This window comes from Penicillium concentricum, assembly GCF_028827145.1.
Source record: "Penicillium concentricum strain IBT 3081 chromosome Unknown utg000004l_segment0_segment0, whole genome shotgun sequence".
NCBI lineage: Eukaryota > Fungi > Ascomycota > Eurotiomycetes > Eurotiales > Aspergillaceae > Penicillium > Penicillium concentricum.
In genome coordinates this window covers 2,220,043-2,240,419 of record NW_026622757.1, presented here as the reverse complement: position 1 = coordinate 2,240,419, position 20,377 = coordinate 2,220,043, and the positions used below count along the sequence as shown (strand labels likewise).

The 20,377-nt window shown below is 52.9% G+C and overlaps 7 protein-coding genes across 7 annotated transcripts; 2 read left to right on the top strand and 5 right to left on the bottom strand.

Annotated features, from left to right (window-relative positions):
• Window positions 1–615: 615 nt before the first annotated feature.
• Window positions 616–7,703, bottom strand: N7517_009796 (putative THO complex component (Rlr1); the record flags this gene model as incomplete). Its single annotated transcript, XM_056727519.1, has 2 exons — window positions 616–2,797; window positions 2,857–7,703. 2 exons carry the CDS (start codon window positions 7,701–7,703, stop codon window positions 616–618), a joined length of 7,029 nt encoding a protein of 2,342 aa, XP_056576091.1.
• Window positions 7,704–8,470: 767 nt separating this feature from the next.
• N7517_009795 (putative nucleoside-diphosphate-sugar epimerase) lies at window positions 8,471–9,610 on the bottom strand (the record flags this gene model as incomplete). The annotated part of the gene is made up of 3 exons (XM_056727518.1): window positions 8,471–9,270; window positions 9,334–9,539; window positions 9,591–9,610. 3 exons carry the CDS (start codon window positions 9,608–9,610, stop codon window positions 8,471–8,473), a joined length of 1,026 nt encoding a protein of 341 aa, XP_056576090.1.
• A 248-nt stretch (window positions 9,611–9,858) lies between these two features.
• On the top strand, window positions 9,859–10,272 carry N7517_009794 (GFA family protein; the record flags this gene model as incomplete). Its single annotated transcript, XM_056727517.1, has 1 exon — window positions 9,859–10,272. One exon carries the CDS (start codon window positions 9,859–9,861, stop codon window positions 10,270–10,272), a length of 414 nt encoding a protein of 137 aa, XP_056576089.1.
• Window positions 10,273–10,535: 263 nt separating this feature from the next.
• On the bottom strand, window positions 10,536–12,420 carry N7517_009793 (retromer subunit VPS17; the record flags this gene model as incomplete). Its single annotated transcript, XM_056727516.1, has 3 exons — window positions 10,536–11,404; window positions 11,472–11,925; window positions 11,992–12,420. The coding sequence occupies 3 exons, from the start codon at window positions 12,418–12,420 to the stop codon at window positions 10,536–10,538; spliced, it is 1,752 nt and encodes a 583-aa protein (XP_056576088.1).
• A 451-nt stretch (window positions 12,421–12,871) lies between these two features.
• On the top strand, window positions 12,872–15,637 carry N7517_009792 (mitochondrial elongation factor MEF2; the record flags this gene model as incomplete). Its single annotated transcript, XM_056727515.1, has 1 exon — window positions 12,872–15,637. One exon carries the CDS (start codon window positions 12,872–12,874, stop codon window positions 15,635–15,637), a length of 2,766 nt encoding a protein of 921 aa, XP_056576087.1.
• A 345-nt stretch (window positions 15,638–15,982) lies between these two features.
• N7517_009791 (GTPase-activating protein GCS1) lies at window positions 15,983–17,594 on the bottom strand (the record flags this gene model as incomplete). Its single annotated transcript, XM_056727514.1, has 4 exons — window positions 15,983–16,384; window positions 16,461–17,213; window positions 17,366–17,434; window positions 17,496–17,594. Coding segments are annotated over 4 exons (1,323 nt in total), but the record flags the coding sequence as incomplete, so codon positions are not given.
• A 630-nt stretch (window positions 17,595–18,224) lies between these two features.
• Window positions 18,225–19,579, bottom strand: N7517_009790 (Nucleotide-binding alpha-beta plait; the record flags this gene model as incomplete). Its single annotated transcript, XM_056727513.1, has 3 exons — window positions 18,225–18,617; window positions 18,691–19,264; window positions 19,377–19,579. The coding sequence occupies 3 exons, from the start codon at window positions 19,577–19,579 to the stop codon at window positions 18,225–18,227; spliced, it is 1,170 nt and encodes a 389-aa protein (XP_056576085.1).
• Between the last annotated feature and the right edge of the window lie 798 nt (window positions 19,580–20,377).

Genomic DNA, 20,377 nt, shown 5'->3' with positions numbered 1-20,377 from the left:
CTTGTATATTATTTGGGTTTGCTTCTGTTCAATTAACCTAGGAGAATGAAGCTATTGAGAGCTGTTGAACTAACAAAAATAGAGAATACAGTATCTTAAAAAAAAAAAAGAGAAGGACAACCTTTTATAGCCAAAGGAGAGTCAAGCCGTTTCCAATGTATGAAGTGTCAGGTGAAACCTTGGAGCCCGTGTTGGCGGGGAAGCTATCATCCAATGACAATGTCTCTATGAGATACGATGTTAGTCAAACAAATGATATTGAAAGATGTTCAACAAATAATCCACTTGATCTCTCAAAGGGCCACGGAGGAAGTTGCGTGACCGAAGTTTAGCCGGCAGGGTCGGGGCCAAGGAAGTCCGGATGTCGGCCCGCTAAACCGGATATACGCGACATAAGGAAGAAAATAGTATTCCATAAATCCTTGAATATTTCATTTAGAAAAAAAAAGTACATGTGAAGAAGTGAAGTGGTTTGTTCCCAAACACCAGGCAAAATGCGAAAAAAAAAAGAGATAGGAAACAGTCCAGTGTAGGGAAAGGTTGGTAGCAAAGAGATATCAAAAAAAAAGTAAAAGTAAACCATTCCATTCAGGGTATCATGGTGAATGGTGAAGATCATGCTCCTCGACGAGGACGCTTGTTATCATTTCCCATTCTCATCCCACGTCCACCGTCAGTGCCATCGTCAGGACCCTGTCGACCACGCTTACGGTGCCCAGAGCCGCCAGAGCCGCTCCCACCCTCCCGCTGATGATCCCGGTCACGTCGGTCGCCACGGCGCTCACGCTCACGATCCCGATTGTCAGAACGGCTACCCCGGTCGCCAGAATTGAAACGACGCTCGGTTCCTTCCGGCATTGGGGGAGGCGGAGGAGGAGGGGGTGGTGGCGGCGCCTCCATGGAGGATGGGGGTCGCAAACGGCCTTCAGCCTCATGTGGCTCACTGCCACTAGGGGTTGGTCCAGTCATTTCCGACGGTCCATCCGGGCGATCACGTCGGTCTCGACGTCGTAGTTCTTCGCGCGAGCTCTGAACCCGGCGCAGGGTCTCACGAGGCTCACCAGTGCCCTTCTCATCGCGGCTTCCACCGCCTCCTACATCGCTTCGACGGCTGCGTTCGCGGTCATTTCGACGGCCATCGCGTCGATTGCGACCATTGCTGCTGCCATCACGACGCTCGGCCTCCTTCTCGCGAGGCTCCGTTTCACGGCTACGAGGTTGTCCAGAGCGACCCGCCTCGGGAACGATATCATCAATCAGATCGCCACTTCGGCCACCGCTGGGTCTATTGCGGGATAGATCTTCTTGGGGTCCTGCTGGGCCCATGGGTGGCCGGTTTGCAGGCTGAGGCGATGGTGCCTCGACGGTGCTTGGTGGGCGATTGGCGCCTCTTCCGCGAACAGGCGGAGGGTTACCAACCCGGTCACCACCACCACCACCACCAGACTGTTGGAGCATATTGTTGAGGCCTGCAAAACGTTTGTCGCCGCGGCCACGCTCCCCACCAAATCCTTGTCCAGGCGGTCCAGACTGCGCAGAGGGCCCTCGGGGAGGTTGTTGTAGGGTTAATCCGCGAGGGCCCGAGGGAGCAGCAGCGGGGGCTGCAGGCTCATTGACAAGATTCCTGAGGCGATCTGGATGAATCCCCGGGGCAGCACTTGAGCCTGCGGGTTGTGTTGGGGTAGCGGGTGGCTCAGGTGGTCCACGTCCACCTTGTCGGCCAGGGCCTGTGGGTGCCTGGCGTTCCGGAACGGGCAATGTAGCATTACTTGAGCTGAGCACTGGAGGTGCCTGTCCGGGCATGTTACGTCCACGTCTTCCTCGAGGGCCAGCTGGAATCTCAGATGGAGGTTCCGGCTGTCGAAGCCGACCATGAGTCATATCAGGACCTGGTGCAGTGTCCCTCGGATCAACTTGTCGATCCGTGCGAGGACCCCTGGGGAGGTCATCAATGCGGGAGGACGGAGGAAATCCGGCAGGTCTGCGATCGTCGGGTGGAGGGAATCGTTCGGGGCGGTTCGGTAGGTCAGCAGGTCTGGGCGGCGATAGAGGGCGAGGCGGATAGGGCCTCCGATCATCTTTCTCTGGCCTGGATGAATCTCCACGTCGAGGAATGTCGACCGGGCGGTCCATGTGGTCAGGCATCAGCTCTCCCCGTACAGAGGGATCGCGTCCATGGAACGAATCACTGGGTCCTGGTCCACGCATGCGGCCAGGCCTATCCATAGGCCAACCGTTCTCGCGAGTGGAACGAGCATCGCGAGGTGGTCCACGCATGAGATCATCAGCCGGAGGTCTCATGGGGAAGTCGCGTTCGCGTTCGTTGAGATGATCATTGAGACGTCCTCGAACATCGCCTAGAGAACCATCAAAGGAGCGGGTATGATCAGGGCCACCGTGACGAGCGCGGGGTCCAAAGTCGGGATGTCTCTCTCGTCGATCATCTAATCCCTCAGGGCGCGGAGGAAGTCTCCCATCACTGTGTCGCGGCGGGGGACGAACGGGAGGATGGACTTGTTGGCGAATATCAGGTCTTTTGGGAATATCAGGCTGACGAGAGGAAGTGGGGGCACGAGAAGTCGGTCGAGATCGCACAGGGGGGTGTTCGCCGGATGTAGCGTCGTGGGTGGTATCCCCGGTGATCACGGAAGGCGTAGTAGATCCAGCCTGAGAGGGTGTTCCGCTCGGCTTACCTTCACCTCTACCTATACCGACATCGGTCATTTTCGCATCCTCAATCTCACCATCCTCGACTTCAGTCTTGCCAGATTGTTCCTGTCTGGCGATACCATCGGAGCTGATAATGGAAAGGTTAGTCGTTGTGAGCATGTCGAGATGGTCAAGGATGTCACTTACATTGAGGTTCCAGTAGGGTTGAATTCTGGGGCTGAGGCATTCAAGGGTGTTGTAGCAGATTGCGGGGTCCCGGGCTTTCCAGCTGCGTCGGCAGATGCTTGAGAACCAGGCTGAGCTGCCACAAAATAGAAAGCCTGTGGCAGCATCCACTTCTTCTCGCGTCGGTTGAGGTCACCGATCAAAGATGCGGCAGGAATCTTCACGTCGTCTCGCTCGTCGTTCTTGCTCAGGTGGTCAACGCAGTTCAAGATGTCACGACCAATCCAGTTCACAGCAGGGAAATGCTTTACAACAGCCTTGAGCACACTGATTGCGTTTCGGATATGCATGTATTCGCCACTGCCGAGACAGCTCTTCAGCGCGTTAGAGAACAGGCGGTGCCATTTGTACAGAAGACGGCGGAAGTCTTCGAATTCCAAAAACGTCACTGGGACACCTTCGGGGTCGACATTTTTTGCGAAGCCAGGAAGGTCTCTCTTGGCACCGAACGCCTCTTTCTCGTAAACTGCCTTGTCGGCATGCCATCTGGTAAGATCACGCAAAAGCTCATTCAAGAAACGACCAAGATTGTCCGCTTCTTTGGATGTGCACAAGAAGATGAGTGCAGTGAGTCTCTGCTCGCGGAAAAGCTGGTCAAGGAGACCAACGGTCCGGAAATTGGGGGTTCCAGAGCTGTGCAGGAACTTCAACATCTTGAAGGAGAAAAAGGCATCAAGAGGGGACAAGAGAAGCCTAGGGATGAAGCATTGCTCCAGCAGGGCAACATTGAGAGAGTCATGCTTGAGGCGCATGCCGGCGAACCACTTGTCTTTCTCTTTCTGCAACCGGGATCGTGTCTGCCCATACGCCTTCAGATGATTCTTATTCTCATCTAGAATGCGCTCCTGGAGCTGAGTAATCTGGCGCTTCAAGTGCTCCTTTCGCGTCGTGCCCGCCACGCTAGGATCAGATCGGTCACTGTTGATAGAGACGACTCGCCGTTTGAGTCTGTCAATTTCATCTTCGTAGGATTTCTGCGGGATATGAACATCATAGAGAGCAAGCTGCCAGAATGTTGCATAGAAATGTGCACCGACAGTCTCCCATGTCTCAAGAGGCAGAGCAGATTTGACATCTTTAATCAAATCTTGCATGACGGGGTTGGCTGCCAATGGCTCGGCATTGACGGCAGGAACAACTATAGCATCGTGTCCGTCGATCGGAATCGTAATTCCTGTTTCGTCCTTGTCGACATCCATAGCACTGTCTACCGGAGTCTCCTCAGACTTAGTAGGTGTTTCTTCGTCCTCGGTAATGTCCATCTTGTTGTCGCCGCTCGACTTCGATGCAGAGGCTGAACGTTCTTTCTCTTGCTTCGATTCTTCAATGTAGGTGATTTTCCGAGCGATGCTGGGCCGCCGAATCCAGAAGGCGATTTCGGGCTGAATTCCAAACTCGGTGACGAGCGAGGAAAAGTCTGGAACAAAGGAGTCGAAATCCTCAACCGAGAGATTACTGCGAAGTAAGTCAAGGTACTGGGTGAGAATTCGGTGGATCTCGTCAAAGATATTGCCGAGCAATTTGAGCTCCGAGGAAGTTTCATTGTAAACACAGGTCAGTCGTTCTTGAGCAATGGCAACCAGCAGCTGACCAGCGAGTCTGGTGTGGGTCAACGACTTAAGCAACCGTTTGGAGGTGGTCTTCGACTCATGACGCTTATCCAGCAGTTGCAAGATGGTCTGGGATTGGAGAACATCACCACCGGCCATGGCCTGAATTTGAGCATCATTGAAGTCGTTGTCTGAGATGATTCCAGCCATTGAGCTGATCAGTTGCTCTAGCACAATGAGATCGGTTGAGTTGTTGTGTCGCAGTTGCTCCACCACATACTGGAGGACTGGAGTAGGGTCCATCACCGAGTACCGTTTGTAAGTACGACCGGCGAATGTGGAGAGGGCGTTCAACCATCGACTAGTCAACAGTCCACCTTCCTGGACTCGACTTCGTCCTTTCTGGCCAAGCGAGTTGATGAGAGACCAGGATAGGATGTCATAGCCAAGGTAAGTAAAATAGCGTGCGCATTCGACCACAACTTCGATGAGGTTTTCATACGACTCAATTTGGCTCATAGCGACATTAATGACGATTCCGGGATTAGCGTAAGCAATCTTGGCCAATGCCCGGGCCATGGGTCGAATATTTGTCTTGCTGAGTCGCTTGAGGGTGTCCTTGGTCTCCGCTCTCGCCTGGTCGAAGGCCTCCTTGATGTCTGGCAGGCGGGACGTCTGCCCTGAGTACCACTCTGCGTACATATTGTATCGCACATCTCGGGGGAAGAAGCTGATGAGATCAAAAACTTCATTGACCACACCAGGATTTGCTTTTGTTAGACTGACAGCGGGTAGGAGAAGACGCTTGCAAAGATCGCGCCAACGTGTTCTGTTCTCTTCAGATCCGTCTTGGATCAAGCTTCCCTTGCCAATGCGTACAAGCTTCGCCAAAAGGCTGGCATCCTGTCCAATCTTGTGACCAGAAAGGTTGAGGAAAGATGAGCAAAGAGCAAAAACATCGTCGATGGACTGGCAAATGGGGATGTTGTCAGCCCAATCATCCCAGTAGAATCGATAGTCCGTGCCATCGTTGGTGTCTTCTTTATCCAGTTGAGCCCATCGCAGAACTCGTCTCGCAGATGGGGGCGTAAGTCCAATATGACCCTTCGCACTGTTCTGATCAGAGGTCACCATGTATTGAGCTCCGGGGAAGTCACCGGTAGATGACAACGGTCGGAACTGGACATAAACCTTATTCAAGGAGTGATGGAGTATGCGGTGGATAAACTCAGGCAGCTCAGGGTAAGCCTCCATCAACCAGGGGAACTTGCTGATGACGAAAAGGGATTCAGGAATGGCCCCAATGGCGAGGAGACTCTTGAGGAGGAGCACTTTCTGGTCTGATGGGTCCGGCAACTCGTTTTCCGTTTTGGATGCGCCCTTGTCGGATTCTTGGTCTTTACCAGGGGTCGCCACTCGCGGCTCGTCGCGCATGCGGGAAGGGGGAAGTGTATCGTCCGACAAAGCACCGGCCATCATCAAAGCGTTGATCCCGCCACCTGGTCGGCCGCTCTTAACTCTTTCGGCTTTCTCTGCCATTTTTTCGGTCTTCAAACTCTCCATGGCGTCGTCAGATCGCCAGAGGTGAGCATAAAGATCACGCAGAGAGATAAAGCCGACTTTTATGAGCAGAGCGGCAAGGTAAATAAGGTTATCTGGGAGAACGTCGGCTTTGGTTCGAGCCGAAGAAGAATAGAATCGCAACTTGAAACCAAGCAGCTGGGCTGCAACCCGGTTACCCTTCGGGGGTAGAGTGCCAGTCTCTTCAAGCCATGATCGTGTAGCATCTTCTTCAAAGGACGAACCATTAGTTTCTGACAGAGTTCGTTGCATTTCCTCCTCTGAGATCGGTTTGCGGCCGATCTCGAAGAAGGCTTGAAGTCCGATTTTCCTCACTCGATCCCAGAATTGGCTATCGCGGTCCTCATTCGCGCGCATGATACTGGATCGTTCTTCGTCGGTTGTGATCCACCCAGTTGATCCAGGAAGTGCCCAATTCGGAATACCGGAGTGACGACGGCCTGGCTCTAGGCTGTGGAAGATATCTTCCTTCGGCCACCAGGAGCTGGCTCGCAGAAGCTTCACGAAGAAACGATATTGCTTCACAAGAACCGCAGCAAACACATCCAGCGTGACATCTAGCACACGACCGACATCCATGTCGAATGCGCCAATCATAGCCTTGACTCTTTCAAATGTATCCTCGACCACTTCACTTGACGGCGGCTCGTTGTTGCTTGTGGTAAATAGCTCGGTGAGAAGTTTTGAGTATCCCTCGGATTCCTCCCGGAGAAGATTGTAATTGGACTGCCGGTAGAGCAGATTGGTCTGCTTGCGAATTCCCATTCGCGCAAAGGTTTCGCGAACCAATCCCAAGGCCTGCAATAAAGGGGTTTCAAGCTGGAGGCGCATCAAAGAAGGATCAATGCCTGTCGCAAATACAAGTGGTTTGAGGGCCGCGTTCGATGTATCGGCGTCAGTCACGATGGAAAGGGTATCGAGGAACAAGGAGCGCGGGTCGATTCCTTGGTTCGAAGGCTTTCCACTGTCTGCCTCCATATCCACATCCTGGAAAACAGATTCTTCTCCAATGATCTCTTTGACGGCATTTCCTGCATTCAATGGTGACAGTCGACCGTAGATTGCGGAGCGAATAAGCTCCTGGTACACAGATGCCAGGCGAGCCAGATCCTGTTGCAGGCGAGCCGCAGTCCCTTCTTCGACTACAATTTGCTTGCCCACCGAAGTCCATTCCTCAACAGCATTATCGGTCACATATTCATAGTCATAAGGTGGGGGTGGGAGAGAGGGTTGGCGGGTGATGGTCTCCGAGCCAGCTCGAGACGGCGGGTTAGGTTGCGGCTGTGAGACAGGAGTATTCGGCGCAGGAGAAGGAGTAGGTCGAGATGTGGCTGAGTCGCCATTGTACGGCGAAGGTTCGGCAGCTTCCTTGGGCTGATTTATTGGGGGAGGAGACATAGCATTCGGTTCTCTGTGCTGCGAGCTCGAAAAATTCTGACCTTCGTGGGATCCGCGGCGGGAACCAGCCCGGCTACGATGCGATTGTCGGCGAGATCTATCACGCGTGTCGTTTTGCTCTCGGGGAGTGGGGGATTGGTGGCCGGGGTTGGTAGGGTGGTGTGCCATGTTGAGCGTCCCAGGGCGATGGGGTGAAGGTCGCAGGTCATTGCTCCCTGACTCGCCGCCCCACGAGCGCTCAGTGCGCTTCCGCTTGCCATGCCCGTACCCAGGCGCCATGACGATAGCCGGGTTAGACGCGAGGGGTTATGACGGTAGAGCGAGACGCTGAAAGGTTGCAATTCATGCAGTCGTTTCTGTAGGGATCCGAAAAAACAGATGTCAGCACTGGCGGTGAATGAAGGGTAACAAAGAAATAAGGCAAATAATGCGCGTAACAAACATACCAGCAAGGATCGTTCGTTGAAAATAAGGTGGTGGAGAAGCCAAAGGCGTGTAAGGTGAAGATGGAAGATGCTGATGGTCAAAGCTTGGTCCCAATATGCTAGTGGGTGCCTGAGGTGTCTATAATATATTGACCTATTCGCTCTCATTTACACAATCAATTGTAACTTCTATTGCTCTACTATTCACTGGCCAGCTAGTTTATTGAATCCTTTAAAGGGGAATTAATCATATCTGAAAGCTCTACGAACATCAAACGCTAGGCAATATCCCATCTAGAGTATACATCGACAAGAGTAAACGGCCACGTATGGGGCCATGTGGCGCCTTTTTAGAAGCCTTTTTTATGGTTTTTTTAGTAGTGCATTTTCTCCCCCTTCTCTGTTTTATAAGTAGACGGTAGTGAAAGGTGGAAACAAAAGCATACTTTGTGCAAGAGGATCGTCTATGTATAACTGAGATGCATGAATATAGAACACACCAAAACAATACTTGACTACAATGTAATCTACCTATCCTCCAGCTGAAAAGCCTCAAATAACGCGCTTATGAACAAGTTCGTTTGATATAGTTTTCTCGCAAATTAACAAAAGACCCGAGTCTCACAGCAAGCCAAGAGACTTAGCCTCACCCTCGACAATCTCAGGAATAAGATCAATCAACTTAGGCATCTGCGGCGTCCACCCAAATAGCTTGCGCGCACGGATTGAGTTTCCCCGAGAGTTAGAGCCCCAGGCATAGACTCCAGCAGAATTTAGCTCACTTGTCTGAGCGCCATCGAGAGACTCAACATTAGGAGAAGCAATAAGCTTCTTATCAAAAGCAGACTGTGCAACAGCGCGCTGGATATCACCCCATACAAAGGACCCATTCTCAGCGAGGTAGTAGCCCTCGTTATTCCAGGTAGCCTTGCCACCTCCCACTGAGGCAGCCTCACCCAGAGCCAGGTATACATTGCTCAGATCCTGGACGTGAACCTGGTGCCAGACGTTTTCGCCTTTTCCAACCAGGAAACCCTGCTTGCGCTTCAGCACCGCGGCGCTGAGCCAGTAGGCTTGGATACTCTTTGTATTACCGGGGCCACGGCCAGGACCGTAGATAGTAGGTGGGCAGACGACTGCGACCTTGACACTGGCCGGACTCTGCTGGCCAGCACCGAGGATGATCTCATCCACATTACGGTGGAAGGCGTCTGAGGGAAGGCTGACCAGCTCACTGACACCCTCCCAGTCGTTGTACTCCTTAGGGCGCTCGATGCCGTATGTGCCAGCGCGTTGGTCCTCAACTGTCAAGATACCAGTGCCGGAGGTATGGATCAACCACAATGGACGCTCGGGCGTATGGTGCTGAGCACCCTTAGCAATGGCCTTGGCTGCGGCAACATGATCGCAATCAGCGAAGTCTGTGTATACGTTGTTAGCGACCTGATATCCCGATACTGATACATGAGCCTAGATAAACATACGGAAGACAATGTCTGCGTTCTTGACTTCCTCTTCAATCAGCTCGGACGAGTCTAGATCACCTATCACAGTGCGAATCTTGGGGTATTTGCTGGTGACCTGGGTTGACTTTTCCTCGCTACGGACTAGGGCTGAGTATTCCCAGTCAGGGTGGGTGTTAGCAAGGGCGAACAAACCGTCACCGCCGATGTAGCCAGTGACGCCAGTCCTATGGAAATTTATTAGACTGGATGTTTATATTTACACCAGAATAACTTACAGAAAAACCCTGGGAGCCATTTTAGGAAAAGTAGTATTGCCCTGAAAAGATAAGTAAGGAGGGATGCCAATGGAGAAGTTGAAATGCTTTGAAATCAACTTCGACTGCCCAAGTGGGGGACTTGCAACTCTTATACCTAGGTATGTTGTACGAATTAATAATCTACAGTTCACCAGATTCTAAACAGCTTCACTGCCCCACATGATGTCAGAAGTATCTTCACATCTCAATCCAATTCCTGTGTATTCAGTATCCAATATCAAATACAATGGCCTCCGGTAGCTGCGCTTGTCATTATATCAGCTACACAGCCTCCACTCCCCCAACCTGCCTAGTCAATTGCCATTGCACAACCTGCCGCAAACAAGCCGGCGCACCCTATCAAAGCTGGGCATTCTTCGCGACCGAAGATATCCAATGGCGCATCAATCCCACAGAACGACGGGCAAGCAATGCCGCTACACGTAGCTTCTGTCCTCAATGTGGTTCGACTCTTAGTATGATCCTGGATCGTGATCTGAAGAGTATCGGGATCGCTGCGGGGACACTCGATGAGGGGAAGACGCAGATCCCGCTGCCAAGCCATGATATCTTTCTTAGTGAGAAGGCGTCTTGGTTTGAATTGCCCAAGGGGGATGGGGCAAAGAGATGGGATAAATGGAGAATAAATGCTAAACTGTAGCATTGGTGCGTGACTGGATAGCATTCGAGGGGCCTCATGTTGCCCAGGTGCAGGGAATAGATATATTCATTTCGGTATTTTGGATGTCATAAATAATTGCAACTGTGATCACTTTAAAACTTTGAATTGGGCAGAGAAAGAGATACTGAGTGTTCATAGGCTTAGATGACATAATAGAAAGACACGAAAAGGTTATAAGAGGAACAAAGGGGAATCACAAATTCGTGCCGGGGCTACATATACAGACTCGTTGTGTCCTAAAATCAGAACGTGCTGGTGGCCAGTCGGCTGGCTGCATTGCGCGCATCAAGACGGTCATCGTCTTCCTCCGCGATCGACCCAACCTGACTGGAAGCTCGGTTGCGCCCTTTGCCAGGGCCCTGACCATTCACCTCATCGTCGTCATCAGGGAGCGAAGGGGCAGTAAAACTGCCACTCATGCTGCGTCCAATATTGTCATTGCGGCGAGGAACGCCGCTCCATGAGTCACCCTTGGGACCCTGGCTCGAAGCCATGTTTGGCCGGCGCGTCGCTGGGTGGGATTCGCGACCCAGCCGGCTCAAACCGCCGGACGCATCAATAGCACGGATGTCGGGTCGGACACTCTCCAAGGTGGCTAGAGTACGACGCTCAGCTTCGATCTGGCGGAGAGTGTACTCACGCAGGCTAAATAGAAGATCCTGGGTGGTCCGGTCAAACCAGCGGCGCTTCTCCTGGAGAAGGTTTGACGTGACACGCTGGGTCCGCTTGGTCAAGTAATCTTCATGGTTCTGAGCCTCCTCGAGGGCGTTGATCGCTTCATCTACCTTATCCGGACGAACCGATGAGCTAACCTTCAAGCGGTCCGCCGCAGCACGTTTGCTCCGTGCAGTCTGTTGGGCCTGGAGTAGATCACGGAGGAGAATATGGCGGTTAGTCAGGGTTTCCTTCACAATGAAGGCGTCTGAAGAGTGGTAGCTCAACGGCTCGCCGAGGGTGGTAGCCTCCGCGGTGGCCTGAACAGCGTGGTAGTCGCCAACAGTTTGAACAATCTTGCCAAGTTTACGGTACGCGGCGCCTAAGCCGGGATGAGTCTCCTGTACGCTCATCTGACCGATCTTCACGCCGAAGTCGGCCTCAGCCAATCCAAGCCCTAAAACAGTCAGATTCAATCGGAACAAGATATAGGACGAAAATAGCTTGAAGCTCTAATAACATACCACGACGGGCCTTGACCACTCGGTCGACCTTGTGGCTCGAATCCATTGATCCCAAGTAGAACATCTTCGCAGTTGGACGAGCAGCTTGCAACTCAGGTGTGTCATCTGGAGGCGGCGCAAACTGCTTCAACATTTTTCGTCGCACGCCTGTCGCCGGCTGCTTCATCTTCAGGACGGGGCTATATCCAAAGTCGCTCTCTACGAACAGCACAACCTCGTCGTCTTGGATAAGAACCTCATTGCTCAGCACAACATTGAGCCATCGCTGCATTGCCGATTTGATGCGAATCTCATCCTCCTCGGTGCCTGCACCGGCCGGTGTCACTGGCGATGGCACGGCAGGGACCAGAGCTTCAGGGTTGGCGGAGACTAGGTGGTCTGCGAGCTTGACAAATTCGGAATGGGTCCGACGCACATCACGATACTGGGTGGTGCGGAACTTGGGGATATTGGTCTGGTTTCAAAGCAAGCAGGAATTAGCTATGGCAGAGGCGCAAAATACTCAAAGGGGCAGACTAACGTGGACGTCAAAGCGCAAGATTGGGTCTTTCTTCCCCGTCCTCTCCAGACCAGTAATTTTCCCTTGGATCCTATATGCGGGGGCTGGAGGCCGTGGATCTTGTCGTGCTCCGGTCTGATATTGTGCCAGGGTAGGAGATTGCTGTTGCTGGATGTTTGGAGACTGGTGCACACTGAATGGGGGATGCTCCTCGGGGTAGTCCGGATCTCCTAATTGCGCGCTTTGCAGCTGCGCAGAGAGGTCTGGAGATTGGGGTTCTCCATTGTGGCCTCTGCTAACGTCCTCGGCCGATTGATCCTGGCCGGGTAAAGGGGAGGACGGGATGTCATTGTTGGAAGTGGGGAAGGTGCCTCGCTCAGCACGCGGTGAGGCCCAGGGTGAGGTACCAGTGGGATGATCTGGGTCGGTAGAGATGGTAGAGTAGTCCATCTTGGTTGAAGGTCGATGTAAGGATTATGTTCGCTGACAAGGGGGAGTGGCTGGTCATGGTAGGCGTCAGTGTTAAACGGCTGGAGATCCGACCCCACAGCAACGGCCAGCTAGCTTCAAAAGGTACTCGAAAACCTACCTCGTGCAGCTTCAAACCGAGAGAATAGCTGGGATTCGTTAAATTGGCATAACAAAGAGAGTAAAGAAATGGCAAGTGTATGAGCAAAAGACCTGAGTCGTTGACGAGAGGCAGGTGTCGGAGTCGGTTACGTATGGAGGAATGCGTGCGCCAAGCCTCGCGATCCCCAGTCCGCTTTGCGGTCCGATTTTCTTTGCTCTGGAGCGTTCAAGATTGCTCTTCCATTGTATCAATAATAACATACACTCAATGCCAACTTCAACATAATTCCTTAACCTTTTTTCCCATATTACATGAGCGCTTCCCCTTGGAATGGTCGTGGCTCCGTTGTTGCGCTTTCCCTCTGGGGTGCGCTGTATGAGCTCCAATCTATATAAGAGCAATACTACGTGCAAAAATACATGCTCGTCCCTCAAGGGCCTTCGGTCCAATTACAGACAGCTCCAACGCTTCTCCACGACATCTGCATGCCAGGATGAAGCTCTGGACCGGACTCGGAACATCGGCATTATTGCCCATATCGATGCAGGCAAGACTACCACTACGGAGCGTATGTTGTTCTACAGTGGCTTCACACGGCGCATTGGTGATGTGGACGAAGGCTCGACAGTGACTGATTTCCTTCCTGCCGAGCGCGCACGCGGTATCACTATCCAGTCGGCCGCCATTACCTTCCATTGGCCTCCTGGCGAGGTAGATGGAACGACAGGCCCCCAGGCTGGGTCGCAGAATGAGCCGAATCCGCGGTCTGTTTACCCGCATACTATCAATTTGATTGATACCCCTGGCCACGCAGACTTTACATTCGAAGTCATGCGGTCTCTGCGCATCCTCGACGGCGCCGTCTGTATATTAGATGGTGTTGCTGGCGTCGAAGCGCAGACGGAGAAAGTTTGGAACCAGGCAAGCACATATCGCATTCCGCGAGTCATTTATGTGAACAAATTAGATCGTGACGGAGCCGCATTTGGTAGAACAGTGCGAGAAGTCAGTACTCGCTTGGGTGTCTATCCAGCAGTCTGCCAGATACCGTGGTTCCAAGGAGGCAACGGCTCTTTTATCGGGGTAGCAGATGCAATCCATCTCCAAGGACTACGATGGAAGGAAGGCGAGGATGGTCGCACTGTGAAAGTGGCCGACCTTCAACAACTAGACGCAGAGGAGCCCGCCCTGGCTGCAGAGCTACGGCGGGCACGAATCGCCTTGGTCGAGCTGCTTAGTGAGCACGACGAAGACATTGTTGAGAAATTCTTTGAATGTGAAGAAGATCATCTCGCCGTCTCGCCGGCTGATATTATTGAGGGCTTGCGCCGATGCGTGTTGGACCAGACAAGTCGGATTGTCCCTCTATTTGCAGGTGCCAGTTTCAGGAATATGGGAGTTCAGCCATTGCTGGATTCTATCGTGAATCTTCTCCCCAGTCCACCCGAAGCTCCCGACCCAGAGGTGAGCATTGGCGGTGTCAAAGGAGGACTTCGGGACCTGCTGTCAGGAGACTTGATTGTGGAACAGAGCCAGAAGGCGTCCTCGCAATCTAAAGGGAAGCAACCAAAGAAAAAGAATGTCGCCTTGCAGACCAGCTCGAAAGATGCGATCAGCAAGCTTCAAAGTTGTGCACTAGCATTCAAAGTCGTCAACGACGCAAAGCGCGGAGTCCTAGTCTACGTGCGGGTATATTCCGGCTCCTTGGATCGCAACAGCCTTCTCTACAACACGAACCTGCAGCTCTCTGAGCGCGCCCCGCGTCTGCTGAAGATGTACGCCAATGATGCCGTGGAAGTGGACTCGATCCCTGCCGGTCACATCGGAGTCGTAGTCGGACTCAAACAAACCCGGACAGGCGATACCCTTGTTTCCCACGCAGGGAACAAAGCCACTCCCCCGGAGCCGCTTACCAGTCTCCAACTCCGACCAATTGCTGTTCCACCTCCGGTATTCTTCACCAGCGTCGAGCCGCACAGCCTAAGTGAAGAGAAGCGCATGCATGAATCACTTGCCCTTCTCCTCCGTGAAGACCCCAGTCTCCACGTCAATGTGGACGAAGAGTCAGGCCAGACGCTTCTAAGCGGCATGGGCGAACTACATCTTGAAATTGCCCGTGATAGACTAATCAACGACCTCAAAGCCAAGGCCTCAATGGGTCGCATTGAGATCGGCTACCGAGAATCCGTACTTGGCACCTCAAACCCAATTAACAAGGTCTTCGACAAGGAGATCGCCGGGCGAAAGGGTAAAGCAGGCTGCACAGCGATTGTGGAGCCACTGGACGAAGACCTCGAGTCCCAAACGGTAGACCAAGACACCCTTCTCGTCGAAACCTACGATGGCAATCAGATCATCATCCGCGCTCCCGGTCTACAAATTGATCGTTCCTCTCGTAACGAAGAAGAAACTAGCCCATTCCTCCCGCCAGGTATGGAGCTCGTCACGTTCCGCACAGCGCTACAAAACGGAGCCATGGCAGCGTTCGCCCGCGGGCCTCAATTCACCCTCCCAATGCATAATACACGCGTCACACTAACTATCGACCCGGCCGCCGATCTCTTCGGCAACGAAACAACTGCCTCGGCCCTCTCATCTGCCGCACGCCAAGCCACCGCCGCGGCGCTGCAAGATGTGCAGTGTGGCGCAGGAACAGCGATGATGGAGCCAGTGATGAATGTGATTATCAGCGTTGACGAGGCGAGTCTCGGCTCCGTCGTGCACGACATTTCTTCCTCACGAGGTGGACATATCATCTCACTCGATGAGGAGGTACCGCTGTCAGGCACCGACGCGTCGGGGACTTCTGCATCCGCACTTGAAGAAGAGGCGCCGCCGCCCATTGATCACAGCCGCGTTTATGCGCCGCCAGACCCGTTCGAGACGCCTTCTGTTGGCGCGGAGATTCCTGCTGCTGCGGCTCGGCCGCGCACGATTATCGCAAAGGTGCCGCTCAAGGAGATGGTTGGGTATCTCAAGCATTTGCGGAGCTTGACTGCTGGTCGGGGTACTTTTGTCATGAGTGTTGATCGATTTGAGAAGATGTCTGGTCAGAGACAGAAGGTCGTGCTTGCGGAGCTGAGGGGCGGATTTTGATTCCTGACCCTTTGGCGTCGAGTCATTAAACATGGATCCAGCTAGGAATTTTCTTGTATATCATCACATCTCCTAGTATCCCACCACTGTACAATATTGTTCTACTTTTCGGCCACTTCTCACACCTCCCCAATTGCCCCCAGGCCAACTTATTATGAAGTAGATGGAGTATGCATCTGATCATCCCTTTTCCAAAGAGTGAGATCCTAACGAGGTATATGTGTAGGGCAGATAGAGGGCAGAGTATGTAGACACGGAAAGACAACATGGGACATAAAGTCATGGCACTATAAAAGCGGCCCACAAACAAACAGATAACATCGAGCAAAACAACGCGCTTATATGCTACCAGTTGTCATCCCATTCATCCTTGCCCTTACCCGTCGCCGAGGTCGTTGTATTCTTACCCTCTCCGGCATCTGCACCAGACATACCAGGTGTAGAGTTAGCCAGCGAGGAGGCGGTGGGACCCTTGCGCATAGCAGCAGTTCCAACAACATCAGACCGTTGAGACCGTTGTGATGCGCTACGGCGGTGACTAGATGTGTCTTGGTCGCCCATTGACGAGAAGTCGTCCCAGAACTCTCGGCGCTCAGGCTCGACGCGATTACGGCGTCCGTCGCCTCGATCTTCCCCTTCAACAAACTTATTGAAGTGGTCAGCAGCGCCGCGAACGCCCGTTTGCAAGTTCTGGCCTAATGTCGAAGCATGGACGCGGGCCTGGGCTGCGAATTCGGATTCGGCCAGCTGGGTATTCACGTCAGTAATTGCACCGAAAGAAAGTAAACATTATAAAGCTTCTCAAGCGAGGTCGCTTCCATACCTGTTTAGCTGTTGGCTGGAGATAAGCATCATTAACCTGTTTTGCGCTCTTGCCAACCGTCGACGTGAACCACCCAAATCCTTTGGTGATAGTGCCCATTGGGTCTTTCTGAAGATCTTCAAAGGGCTGTCCACCACCGCCACCACCCCAACCAAGTCCCCCAAAGGGTGACGAGCGCCGCTCACTTGCAGGGGCCGCAGGTAGACCCCCTCCGAAACCAGTAAACTTTCCACCCTGTGAGGGCGGCAGGTTATCGACACGACCAGCATTATCATTGCCCAGCTTCGCAAAGTAAGCCTCGTTCTGCTCCTTCTTGCTGGACACACCAGCCCGTTGGCTGTCACCAGAGCGAATGGATGACGCCGCAGGCGATCCAGCCCGCGCGGCGCCAGCAGCACCGCCCAAGCTCAAGGGCGTGCTCGACCGCGAGGTATTGTTCTTCTTCTCCTGGCCTTGGACGTACTCGCGACCGTCAACTTTGCACGCTAACCGCTCCTTCCATTCCTCGCCCGGGTCGCTTTCGTATCGTTCCTTGATAGTCGAGTCTTCGAATGTACGACCTTCTGAGAGAGTGACTGGGTGTTCGTCGTAGAAGGACTTCCAGGGATCATTGCCTCCCAGCTCCATGCGTTGGATCTCGGCGTTTTTGAAGGCGTCCATAGTGATGGAACGGACGAAAGAAATGTGCACACCTAGCCCACGATGCGTGCCGGCGCAGTTGAGGCAGATGAAGGTTCCAAATTTCGGGGAGGCCTGGTTAATGTGCCCATTGCAGGCAAAGAGTTAGCAGGGTGTGCGGTTGGCGGGGTGTGTATGTGGGTTGTTTAGGGTAAGGTGCGGTGGTGATAATGCTTTGCGAAGACAATATCAGGGCGATGGGCGAGAGGGGGGAAGGTAACGCATACCCATTGAGGCGATGGGGCACCGCAATCGCAGCACCTGTCATTTCCGTTCGTCTTGGAGATTTGGAGGAGCTGTGGCACATGTCTGTGTCAGTGACCATGGCGCATCGCGGGATTTGATCTGGTAGCACACCTTTGTCCTCGTTTCCGGGTCGACCTCCCACATGCGAGACATAATGAATATACAAAGGCGACCGGTGGGACTTGAGAAGACGCAATCCCAATAACGGAGCTAGGATGTTGCAAGGTTGACCGACTCGGCACCGCGACGTTGGGTGATTTACCCCTTTTCCTCGTTTTGATATTGCGGAAAGACTGAAAGGTATTGAAGGAACAACGTTAACGCAATTGGCTCAATGATAGAATAAAATTCAATTGAAGAGATGTGAGACAATGTGAGTTCTATGTTTTGCCTCTGATCGGCAAGGGTCGGACTTCGCGTCATCCCCAACCAAATCGGACACACCCACTATAAACAGGTCCATTGTACAGGTGTTGGAGGGACTACTCTTTAAATCCAATATGCCGGGTGGCAGATCGTCATCATTTAGTAAATGTGTGCTAAGGTACAATACAGAAGGCGAAGAAAAAAAAAGAAAGTCGTTAAGGACGAAAAGCACATCAGCAAAGATGGCTCTCCTGCATGGTCACTCCATGTTGTCCGATAAAAGTCATGAATCCAACCCCTCTCCCCAATCTCCCCCGTAATCGTTGAGTAGCTAAGATATTCACGGTGATCTGTGGTTTGCAGACCGCCATGATCATATCAATACGATCCTCCGTTGAGTCCTCCCCTTCTGTTTCTCAACCTCAAAGCCAATTAGCAAGTACCTCATTCGGTCGAGTGGAATTTGTTTGGCATTTAAGCCTTGGTGGTGACGGCAGGGGCAGCGTTCTCCTGAGCAGGGGCAGGCGCAGCAGGAGCAGGAGCAGCCGCAGCCGCAGGGGCAGGGGCAGAAGTAGAATCAGGAGCAGCAGTCTCCTCGGTCTCGGTCACAGCGTTAACATCATCGTCTTCCTTACCAGGGCTGTCAATGGCAACCTTCACAGCGATGACGCGACCATCAATATCCTTGCCGTTCATCTCGCTGACAGCCTTGGCCTGGAGCGCCTCAGAGGCAAGGTTGACGAAACCAAACCCACGGGTCTTGCGGCGCTCGTTGCGAGCCTGCAACTTCTTGATCATGAAACGGGGGATGGGACGCAGGGCAACCTTGGCAGAGACGGGCTCGTAGGCGGCGAAGATCTCCTTGAGCTAAAGGGGGAAAGAGTCATCAGTTAATGTAACCTTAGGCGGAGAATTAGCGGGGAAAAAAGATGTAACCCACCTTGTCCTCAGTCAAGTCGTACGGCAGGTTGGCAACCATGACCTTAGTCTTAGAGGGAATGCCATCCTCGGGAGGACCGCGCTGCTTCTGGGGACGTGCGGCGCGGGTCTCGCTGGTCTTCGAGGCAGTGTCCTTGTCGTTTGTGGTCTCAGCAAGGGGGGTTTCGCCGACAACAGCCTCGGTGGTGGCTTCCTGGCCATCCTGGGCCTTGGGTAATGTCAGCATCCATTTCAGAGTGTCGATGTGCGCGGATTTAAGTAGGGAAAGAGATTGGGCACATACAGCACGGCTACGGCCGGTGCGGCCGCCACGACCGCGGGCACGGCCACGGCCACGGCCGCGACCACCAGCACGCTTGCGGCCCTCGGCGCCTTCGCCGCCACTGGCAGCACCTTCCTTGGCCTCAGCGGGCTCGGGCTTGCGGGCAAGCTGCACGGACACCTTGCGCTGAAGAATCTCCTTGCCAGAGAGGGCCTCAATAGCGGCAGAAGCTTCAGCTGCAGTAGCAATGTCCACAAATGCGTAGCCAACGGGGCGGTTGGTACGGGGGTTCACCGGGATCGAGGTGGTCTCGCTAAGAGATGAAATGTGTCAGAAGAATGGTCCCATAAATGATGGTTTCACATGTATGAATGTTTGTTGAAGGTGGGGTTATTTGAATGTGATTCACAAAAGAGTTAACTCACATGGTGTAGGCCTTGAAGAACTCCTTGAGCTCCTCCTCAGTGGTCGCGTATGCGAGGTTGCCGATGTAAAGACGGCGACCCTCATCTGCACTGGCAGCCGCGGCATCGGCAGCCTGGGTGGAAGGGGTAGCACCGTTGGTATCGGGCTTATCGGACAGGGTGGTCGCAGCCACGGAGTCAGCAAGTGCGGCGACGTCAGACATCTTGAAGGTTGAGATGTTGAAGGATGAAAAGTGTCGGGTGTTTATTTGCCTAAAGCTGAAAGAGACTTGTCGGGAGGTGGAGCGAGGGAAGGAGCAGGGTAGCTTCGTGCCCTAGATACCAATTGAAAAGAGAAGATGGAATTGAAGTTTTTGATGCACTGGATCTTGAAGAGAGGGAGGAGGAGGATGGGAGAAGGAGATGGAAAGGGAAAGGAGAGGCGGTGTAGGACTAGCCCAGTGAGAGCTCGGCGATCGAGGGTACTTTCCTTCGATCACCCCATTGGGGGGGGCCTTCCCTAATTAACCCCCTACTAGCCCCGAACTAGCCCCCAATTAGCCCCAATGACGCCCTAATCTTAGGGCCTCAACCCCGAATGCTCCCGAGAGTTCCTTCAACACCTTTCCCCAGCCCCGCCTTAGAAAGCCTGACTCATAACAGCTGGCCTGATGTCATTCTGGAGACCTTATGAGCCAATGATCTGTACCCACTTTCCCCCTAGTTTCTATATAGTTTCACTTTGTTATTCTGATTTTTATTCATATCTTTCTACACTGCATACCAGACTCTACACATGTGCATGATATCCGTGTGACATATCCTATAAATAATGAGATCTTCTACGGTTATCTCCACTTCATATCTCCGTGACTTCAGGTGCCTTCACAAGCCTTCGAACTCATCTTACATTGTAGAAGATGGTAAGCATGGGTATACAATTGTCTACGGAGTAATACTCTGTACTAAATTTGATATTCAACCAAACTGATACTAACCTTGGAAATCTTGTTCCCGGGCTA